Source organism: Patiria miniata, unplaced genomic scaffold (genome assembly GCF_015706575.1).
Source record: "Patiria miniata isolate m_02_andy unplaced genomic scaffold, ASM1570657v1 HiC_scaffold_22, whole genome shotgun sequence".
In the NCBI taxonomy this organism is placed as follows: domain Eukaryota; kingdom Metazoa; phylum Echinodermata; class Asteroidea; order Valvatida; family Asterinidae; genus Patiria; species Patiria miniata.
In genome coordinates, this window is record NW_024037061.1 from 9,814,121 (window position 1) to 9,824,983 (window position 10,863).

Genomic DNA, 10,863 nt, shown 5'->3' on the forward strand with positions numbered 1-10,863 from the left:
TTTATTCCCTTATGTATAACAGGTACATGTAGGTGTTTAGAAGGATAACTTTTACAAGATTTAACCACCTGCTGTACAATATAAATAGGCCAACAACAATGTGTTTATCATTCAGGTTTACGTAAATACACATTTCAAACGTTAAAAGCAAGTGGTACATACCCTAATGAGGTTTTTGCAAGGTTTTAATATCATTGATAGATACATTTACCATGCATACAATTTACGTTATACTGTAAATTCAATGTTTCAAAAATAAAGTTCACTACCATTCAAACTGAGTCTGGGTTCTTTTTTTTGTGGGCATTTATTTTAATCGATCGATTTTGACTCAGCTTTTCACATACACGTTTGTAACCATACACGCTTAAATATCACGTAGACATAACAATACAATATAATTATTATATTGATAAGAGCGCATATTCAACACAAATATTTTAAGGACGACGAACCCTCCGCTCCCCAAGCTCCCCCAAGCATTTCACACAAGCTAAATAAGATAATTTATTGCGATTTTGCAAAAACAAAATAATTATCGTTTGGTCTAAATTTGCTGTTGGTGTTATTACAACCGGTATTTCATAGACTCGTCCCGCATCTTATAACATTTCATTTGCTGTCAATGCAAACTGTGACCAGTTTTTTACGGAAAATCGCTCCTTCGTGAAACAAAGATTTGGTGCACTTCAATTGTTTAATTTCGTCATTTGTTAGACAATTTAAATTTCACTTCAAGCAAATTCAAACCATTAGCACACGTTTTGTCCTGGAATATTCGATTTCGTCTCGTCTGCGCCAGACCTCTGAATGCTGCCATTTGATCTTTGAATGCTGCCATTCGGCAACAGCTTAGACGAATTTGATCTGTGATGGCGAATATTTTCGACCCGGTGACTAAAGAGGGTAACCAAACTTTGGAATTGTATGGTAAATGACTAAATTGGGTCTGTTAGAAGCATGTGAAGTTTTTCTTGGACAAAATTGAATGTTACAGTTGGTGAATTTGAAAGAAACATGTTTTAAAATAGCCAGAAAAACTTATAGTATAACATCACCAGGTTGTATAAATATTGATATATTTATTCATTTTCGAAAAAAAATCTCGATAAACAGACGTTTTCTTCATGGAGAATGCGTTCGGGATCCTGGCCAAGCGATTCAGATGCTTCCTTGGAACTTTGGAACAGAGACCAGACACAGGTAAGTCTCAATACTGCACCAGTGTTTTTATAAATACTTGTAATAATATGTGTAGTACATTTTTATGATTGGCCTATATGTAAAGAAATTGTTTAATGATGGTTATTTGTAATGTACTGAATACGGGATATTTTCTGCATGTGTGATAAATACATTTCAATTTCATTACAGTGCGAGACATCATTGAGGCTGCTGTCGTGCTCCACAACTTCTTGAGGAGAAGGGTTCCAGTCATCTTAGTGAACGAGGTGGACCATGAGGATGAGGGACACAATCTGGTCCCTGGCAACTGGAGAGATGAGGTCCAATGGCAGGATGGTGAACGCACCACCAGAAGGAAGGAACAGAGACACTCTGAACAAGAAGCAACAACGGGAGTACCTTAAAAGGTACTTCAACTCCCCTGCTGGTGCTGTAGAGTGGCAGGATAGAATGATCACTCCCCAGTAAAAGACACTTCACATCTCAAAATACAGGTCCTAACTTGACCAACACTTACTCCCAAAGTGTGAATGGTTGTGCATATGCAAAATTTGATCTATCATGCAAGCAGCAAATTCTTCACCCACTTCAATCATGCAGTTCAAAGACCAGAAAGCTTTTGTTAAGAAACCGCTTTATTGACAGAGCAATGATAAAAACAAACCAAAATAAAACAATAGGAACAAAAATATATCTCTTTTCTGTTTCCTGTTATGTAAATCATGTAAAAGTACCGGTTACTTAATGTTGTTCTTTGTTATCACTAAATGAACCTTTGATTTCCTGATCTAAATAATTCTTTGTCTTTCTATACATTCTTTTATAATACATAAATGATTGTCATCTATAAATCAGTGCTGAATGCATCAACCTGCTTTACTCATAATGAAGTCCTAATTACTCTCACTGAAACCTAAAATAATTTAAATAGAATGTCCATTTTGTAGCTTAAATCTGGCTATAATTTTCTAAAGCTTATTTTCCTACATAAATCATCCATATTCTACGGAATTCTGGCCTATCATAAGAAAAAAAAACATAAGTTTGCATTCGTTTTCTAATTGCTGAAGAAAAAATTAGGACAAACTTCACTGGTCTGGTCTGGTCGTCGTCCTGTGGCTTCTCCATGGCCGAGGTGCTGGTACTGCTGGTCCTTCTCTCTTGGTTGGGGCTTGTACGGTAGCTGGGAAGCACGGTGGAGGAGTCGGAGCTGAGCATCTGGCTGTACAAGATGTCTAGCACTTCGGCAGCTGACGTCAATGGTGGCTGAGTTGATGACGATAGCTGTGGCTGTGGCTGGTTTCCAGTAATGGGCGGTGGACAAGTGATGTTCATCTCAGGAAACTGCTCCAGCACCCATGGCCGATCCATCGGGTGCCATAAACCGGGTGGGTTGGTCACCTCAGAAGACCAGTGGGAGGGGGATGGCTGCCACACAAATCAGTGGCGGTTCTACGGGGGGAGGGGTGGGGGCTAGGGGGGGGGCTTTATCCCCCTCCCCCCAAAAAAATTGTCTAGCCCCCCCCCCCCCAAAAAAAAACCAATTCCATAAAAAAAAATGCACTAGCAAAATGTAAGAATTTGCCGTACACGGGAACGGTCTCCCCTAAATGAGAAGGGTGCATTTATACACTTTTAGTTAATATAGTGTGCCTGATTGTAGGATTTTATCAGGGCTCCCCATGGGAAATATGGCACGAGTCCACCCCCCCCACGTATTGATTTTCAGAGGCCTAAGTGTAGGAGAAAATAATCGGTCTACATTTCAGCACGCCTCCCCGAAAAAAATTCTGGATCCACCTTGCTAGCGCCCCCCTCCCAACAAATATTGGCTCTAGAACCGCGCCTGACACAAATAATGAACGGCCATTAGGCCAAAAAAAAAGTCTCCGATTTCTGGTGTGCGCGCGCGTCGCCGTAGCCATGCGCGTCGGCAAAATGAAAAAGTTTTTTTTTTTCAATGAAAGATGATGTCTCAAACCCGCCAAACTCACTGGTTTGACTGGAATCCTGCTGCTGTACTATTTTAACGTGTTTTTAGATTGGGTTATGGTCGAGAATAAGGTTTATGGGGCCTCTCTGGACTCCCATATATTTGCACTAAGTTTAGTCGGGCACCATTTGCAGTCATCAGCAGACATTTCAAGCAAAACAATCAGGTAAAAAAAAAAAACGCCGCGTAGCCGCACCATTTTTGGGGGAAGCTCCATACCAGAAACCGGAGACTTATTTTGTTTTGCCTTATGGTCCAACAGTCCGAAGTTGTCGCAACTCTCTCTACACACGGCTCTGAACCTGACACTGTCTACAATACGCAGTCATGTGGTTGCGAATAGCGTCGCTGTTGTTAGACAAAGTGAATCCGATTACGTACTTGGACGCTACAGACAGAGCAGTGAAAGTCATGCACCCCCCAAAAATCCAGGGCCTTTTGAGAGTTGTGTTCTCAGAAAATATGCTCAGCATGATTGAAAGGCAGAAGCTAAAAAAATTGGATTATTTGGGATTCACCGAGTACTTACGAAAATCACCTTCAGAAATGTCTTTATGAAATTGCATCCAGGCATATAAAACAAATCGACTTTTATGTAGTGACGTATCCATGTCTTGTGTCTTGGGACGTAAGGAGAGGAGACAAACGAACACAATCTGAAGAAACAGAACGGTGGTGCTTTCATATCTTCATGTTAAAAAGGCCAAGTGTGTTTACTAACATTACACCAAACTGCTCAAAATGGTCATTCACACTAAACCTTTGCAAAAAAAACCTTAGCAATAAAAAACCCATTGTCTATTGATTTATGTACATTTGTACACTCCAAAAACTGTAGTGTTAATTTAACACCATTCGGTATCTATATAGGACAACACCAGTAAAATTTAACACTAGATGGTCCTACATAGATACCAATGGTGTAAATTTAACACTGCAGTTTTTGCAGTGTATATTTGACTGGAACATTTGTATCTATCTGCATACGTCCCCAGAATGGGAATCGAACCTTCTTCATTCATCCGGCCCTCCCCTACTGATAAACAGGTATGTCATAAGCTCAATTACAAAACATTTACAAAACGCAAAGCGTTCAGACGTTTTCAATTTTTCCAATAAAATAATCGTAATGTCAGCATTTAGTATATTTTTTTTTTTTTGTGGACGCAAATCCTAATATTTTGTGATGTCGTTTAAATGTCTCAATTTCATGTCATCAATGAAGGTTTCGTAATTGTTCTGAATGTAAAGTAAGTAGCTTGTGGCCTTCACTCTATGGAGTAGGCATAATAACCAGAGGAACAGCAATATGCCTACCCCGATCGCTGAAACTAAATCAATATCGCCAGAGTATTTCTTGTTGTCGTTGGGAGGCGTGCTTATTGTTAAGACTGCTGTTAAAATTGAAGACGCAATTGCTTTTTCGTTAAATTTTTAGAGTAGAAATCAGTGACCGTGAAATCGTTCGCGATAGTTGAAAGCGATATTTGAAAGCGGAATGGTCGCTCCAATTGCTTTTTCATTAAATTTTTAGAGTAGAAATCGGTGACTGTTAAATCGTACGCAGTAGATGAAAGCGACAGTTGGTGCTTTTATTATTACATTGGAAATGATAACAAGCAACTAAACCAAATAAGACGTCAACGTCGCGCTTTCTCCATATACAGAGTGATACGAATAGCACGCCTTCGTTATACAATTCAGCCAATCAAATACTACGGTTTGTCATTCATGGGAAAACTGACCAATCATTACCAACCCCTGGAACAGAATGACGTATTAACTCCGATGACCAATCAGTGAGTTACACACCATCTACCTATACCCATTCCTTTCCAGGCAGTACCGAATGCCACCAACGCCGATCCCGTATATCATATAGCGTTGTTTAAATCCCGGTGTCCAGAAGTTTTATTCGAGACTGCGCTGTGGTAACGCGTTAATGTCTGCAGTGTTAGCGATGGTCTGATGCATCGAAGCTAGCAGATCTAACCTGATTGTAGGGGACAAGTTGGACTGTGAGTTCTGGCCTAAATTGTACCATCGAACTCGTCATAAAATAAACAGACTAAGACAATGCACAAATTTCAAGGATTTATTTTTATGTTGAATGCGATTCATAATTCATAGCCGTTTGTATCTTTATCGACTCAGAACGTGACGCTCTTGTTTGAGGCTCGACTTTAATATCATTGTAGTGAACATTTCAATAACAACACGCTTGATCAGATTCTTTTACAATGGCAAAACTGTACGCCAGTTTCAAAGTTGTGAATCTGATGGTATTTTTGGAGGTGGTCATTCTTGTCGATGGACATCAATTTCATACACGACAACTCATGTACGCTGCAGAAAATCGCGCACTACAAGGGTTAGCATATGCAAACAAAACTCTGCGATCTCGTGTCATCTGCGGACGGGAATGCAGCATGGATGAACGTTGCAAGTCTTTTAACTTTCACGACTGCAATAAAATATGCGAGTTGAACCTTGCTACGAGACGAGAGCATCCGGAAAACTTCAATGCAACTCAAGGAAGTGTGTACTTTGATGCAGATGAGGACACACCTCTCTACTCTTTGACTGATAGCTCCTTGAATCGCTACAGAAGTTGCAAGATGCTCTTAGATGCCGGTTATCGTTCAAGCGGTATCTACACAATCAACCCAGAGGGATCCGGTAATGGCGGTCTTCGTGTCTACTGTGACATGGAAACTGACGGCGGAGGATGGATCGTGTTTCAGAGGCGACAAGATGGCAGCGTGGATCAGGACTTCTACCGCAACTGGACCGAGTACCAGTCTGGCTTTGGCGATCTGTCCGGTGAGTTCTGGTTGGGCAATGACAACTTGGTGACTCTGACGTCTGATGATTCACGTGGGACATGGGAGCTACGAGTTGATTTAGAGGACTGGGAGGGCAACACGGCATGGGCAAAGTACGCAGATTTCCAAATATCCCCGGGTGAGTATAATCTGAATATTGGCCAATACGATGCCAGCAGCACTGCCGGTGACTCTCTTGCGTGGCACAGCGGAAGTCCCTTCTCAACAAAGGATAATGACAATGATATAATGGGACCATATAACTGTGCACAATCCCGCCACGGAGCCTGGTGGTTTTATAATTGTGCGCACTCCGACTTGAATGGTGAATATTACCCAGATGAGAACGCAGCCGCTGATGAAAAGGGCGTGTATTGGCGCCACTGGAAAGGCCATTTCTATTCTCTGAAAACCTGCCAGATGAAACTCCGTGCGATGCGACAATGAATACATTTTGCGAATGTGTCATTAGCAGTGCGTTCGATTACTTCCCCCGTGCAAGCGCAACAGTGTTCGATTTACCTCTCACGTGACTTCTCGCGCTTACTCGAGCCTGGCCCAAGTGACCGACTCGCCGAGCCGGTCACTTGGGTAAGTATCCCATAAGGCCATGCAACGTCCGGCGGGCGCCTCATCAGGCCGGCCGTGTCCAAAACGGCTTCCACGGAGCATAGAGCTACAAACCCGATGTAGCTCTATGCACGGAGCTACGGCTACGAATTTTTGTCAGCGCGTCCCCGCGTATTTGCACTGGGCGTGGACGTGCTCTAGACAGTTATTGATTCGGATGCAGCCTGGGAAAAATGTTCCTACCTGACGCCACTTCCGCGATCGTGTACAAAGTCATTTTTGCAATGAATGACCTTTATTGAGATGATATATGAAGAAAAAAGTGGCGTCAGGTTGCAACATTTCCCCCCCCCCCCCGGAAAAGCAAAAAGGAAGGAAAAAAAAAGAAGATTGAACAAAAAAGAAAAGAGGCGGGAAGTCATATTGGTGTAAATTTAGGGGGGGGGGGAGTCCCTACCCCCCTCTAAAATTGATAAATCGAGAATATGTTGAGAAAAACAGGATTTTTTTTGTGGAAAACTTGTTTTTTCCCCCTCTAGAAAAAAATCCAGGTGCCGCCCATGTTTTCAGCTCTTGCACGAAACTTTACCCGAAACCGTTCGTTTATTTAGCTCCACTGCGCATGTCTGTCATTACGCGAGGAACCAGGCGCGAGTAAGCTTGGGGGGGGGGGGGGGTTAATCGAACGCACTGTAGGTTAGTTATTGTTAACTCAATTTTTTTTTTTTTACCAAGGCTGATGCGCTCGCCGGCATGTCAATTTTCCAAAGTGACAGGGCCGACCGCCCCCCGCACGGCCATGATCAATAAGGCCAAAAAAAAAATTATTCGGTCTCTGGTCAGACCAAATGTCCGGAATTGACGCGTGGACGCTGCTTTTTTTTGGCTTTTTTTTTCTTCAAGCTTGGATTGTACAGACAAGGTGGGGTACTATTTTGCTATTTGGTGTCCTCATGTACATTGGTGTCCTCCATAATTTGCATTGGTGCTCTCGATCATTTGCCTTGGTGCAATTTCCCATTCCTTGGGGCTCTTTGGTCAAAAAAAAAAATTGAGGAAGTGCGGCAATAGAGGGCGCTGTTGGAGCTACCGCGGAACATTTTGGAAAAAAAAAGATTGACGCGCATGATTAAAATCGACGCGCGCGCTGACCAGAGACCGACTTATTATTTTTTGGGCCTAATAGATGAAAACGAAAATGGAAAAGACGACTATGGGGAAACTGTGCATTGCTAGAAAAATGATTAATAGATGTTAGGCAGGTTTACCTGAAATGCGGCTACGAGGCTTTATATCACACATACATGATGCATATACTTCTTCCTATTTTGGACACTATCGGACAACGGGCGTTACAAAAAAAAACACTCGTGAAAAACGGCACTCGTGAAAAAAATATTGGAGAAGGGGATTGATGAATATCCCCTTCCCTCGGATGCTACGTTACTGATATAAGTTTGTAAATAACAGCGCCTCAAAACGTCATTGTATGTCAAACCGTCCCCATCCATACCCCTGTTTGAAATTATTGTAAGTAATTGAAGAAATTGAATGAAAGCACCGACATCGAATGAAACAACGGACAAACGTTTAATATGGAAATAATTTCTTGTCAAGTGTAGAATTATTTGCGTCCCGACAACAATTAATTTATACTTAGACTGGTTCCCACCTCTATCAGAACCAGTGTACTTACAGAGCAGAGCTGCTCTTGCAAAAACAGTTTTTTCCCGGCTTTTTTTTTGGACGCCCACAATTGCGAAAAAAAGTAAGTGAATTGAATTTTTCGGCGCATTATTATATTTAATTTACGTTTGGTTGAATTTAAAGTTATTTTTAATCTCATTTTATTCGTTATGCTCTGTCCATCAATGCAGCCAAAAACAACAAATTATTTAAAACTGTCTCATGTTAACAAAAAGACAAATGCCAAATTCCAATTCTGTTTAGTCTTGATAGAAACACGAATACTGTACAAATAAAACATGGAATTAATAAAATATGGTTTAACTAAAAATATCAATTAAAAACCTAGGTCGCGGATTTTGTTGTTGTTGTACAAAGTGGTTTTGTTGTTGCGCTTAAAACTTATGTAAATATAAAAGAGAGAAATAACAATTATCAAAAATAATAATCAATAAACAAGTTCATATCTCATTTTTGGCATTATCTGTAACAGAACATGACAAATAATGTAGGCCTTACGTATGCACTTCTTTTTTTTACTTTTGGATACAAATTTGGAGAAAATGAAATAATTAAATTCAATTTGGAGTATAAAGCTACAGGGAGCAGAAAACTAGATTATTTGGTTGGATCTAAACGTCTATATGCTTTTCGCCTGTACATTGCACAATGTAAATAATGACACGAGGATAAATAACCTGAGTGATAACCGAACCATTAGGCCAAAAAAAAAGTCTCCGGTTTCTGGTATGCGCGCGCGTCGACGTAGCCATGCGCGTCGGCAAAATGAAAAAGTTTTTTTTTCAATGCAAGATGATGTCTCAAAACCGCCAAACTCACTGGTTTGACTTGAATCCTGCTGCTGCACAATTTTAGCGTGTTTTAAGATGGGGTCATGATCGAGAATAAGCTTTATGTGGCCTCTCTGGACTCCCATATATTTGCACTAAGTTTAGTCGGGCACCATTTGCAGTCATCAGCCGACATTTGAAGCCAAAAAAAAAAAAAAAACAGGTAAAAAAAAAAAAAACGCGTCGCTGCACCACTTTTGGGGCAAGCTCCATACCAGAAACTGGAGACTTATTTTTTGGCCTTATTGATTCTTATCACTCAGTTTGCTGTTTGCTATTTTGCTTGTATATTGCGGCACAAAAACAAGGAGGTTCCAATGACCTATGACGTTGAATAAACCGAGTGACAAGAACCGATCCATGATTCAGTTTTCCCGATTTATTCCAAGTTTTCTGTTTGCAAGAATGTGATTCAGTAGTACTAGTTTTTAGCAGCTGTAGGGATAATGGGGATTTGCTGAAGCCCACTGCCATTATAAAGGATGCCCAGGCTCTAAAATTGCTCTATTTTGCAACAAAATAGAGCAATTGTAGAGCCTATTTCATCCGCATTTCACAATTCTTTTTTACAAACCCTCAAGTTCATGGCCCACAAAATACTCTAGTAGCAAAGAAACTGAGGGTATGCAAATCGTGATTGGCAGACGTAGGCAATTTCGGGCCTATTTACTTGCAACCTAGTTCAGCTCCCTATATCTCACCTATAGAGGGCAGCATACGGGTTACATGGTGACACTTTCGACAATACATGCTTTAATACGTTTATACTCCAACCATTGCGAAATGTGAATAATTTGTACTTAACTTGACTGACTCACCGACGTATGACGGACTCATTGACTGTCACTTGAAATTAGACTTACCTATATCTCTCGCTGACTGACAGACTGACTGACTGAATATCTGAGTTGCCTTTTTTTCAGCGTGGCCACTCCTTGGAATTTTCCCCAAGAACTTTGGTTAATTATTTGGGTTTTTGTATGAAGGCCTTCAAGGTATTTCGGACAAGATCAGGGAGAGGAGGATGGGTCTGGCGGGCCATGCGTCAGCCACTCGGAGCTAGCAGCTCATGACACCATCCCGTGGGAGCCGACTCATGGAACTGCCAGGAAGGGCGGAGACGAGCCATGAACATCGACACGCTGCGGCGGGACGTTGGTCTCAGTGACACAGGGGAGCCGAGGACCCTAATGCTGGATAGGGAAGAGTGGAGGGCGGCAACCAAGTCCCGAGATGGTGTAGGATAGGCTGCGCCCTCGCATCGCATCTTGACATTTCAGAACCAGTGGGCCTAAAAGTCAATACCTGCATGGCGCGCCCTTCCTGAGCTCTCCGATAGAAGAATTTGCGTGTAGAAGTTTAACAATGTGCAAATATTTTGGATTCTTCGAGTACTTTAAGAAAACACCTTCCGAAATGCATCATTGAAATTGTTCTTGGCCTATATATCGAATCGATTTATGAAGTGGCAAATCTATGTCTTTTGTCCTGGGACGTGAGGAAAGGAGACAAACGAACACAATCTGAAGAAACAGAACAGGGGTACTTTCAAATCATCATAGAAAAAAAGGCCAAGTGTGTTAACTTATTTTACCACAAACTGCTCAAAATGATGGCACACTTAAACTGTGCTTACCAGAAAAACCCCGTTGCCTTTTGCTTTATGTACATTCCTATATTTCCACAAATAGAGTGATAAGAAGAGTATGCCTTAATTATAAATACAACCAATCAAAGGCTACGGCATGTCATT

At 41.3% G+C, this 10,863-nt stretch overlaps 1 protein-coding gene across 1 annotated transcript; it reads left to right on the top strand.

Moving 5' to 3' along the window:
• Positions 1 to 5,417: 5,417 nt before the first annotated feature.
• Positions 5,418 to 6,450, top strand: LOC119730024 (microfibril-associated glycoprotein 4-like). The gene has a single exon (XM_038202815.1). It carries the CDS (start codon positions 5,419 to 5,421, stop codon positions 6,448 to 6,450), a length of 1,032 nt encoding a protein of 343 aa, XP_038058743.1. The 5' UTR covers position 5,418.
• The last annotated feature ends 4,413 nt before the right edge of the window (positions 6,451 to 10,863 follow it).

Bases quoted from the DNA above. Each gene is read 5' to 3' on its own strand.
- LOC119730024 (XM_038202815.1), top strand. From the start codon at position 5,419: ATGGCAAAACTGTACGCCAGTTTCAAAGTTGTGAATCTGATGGTATTT.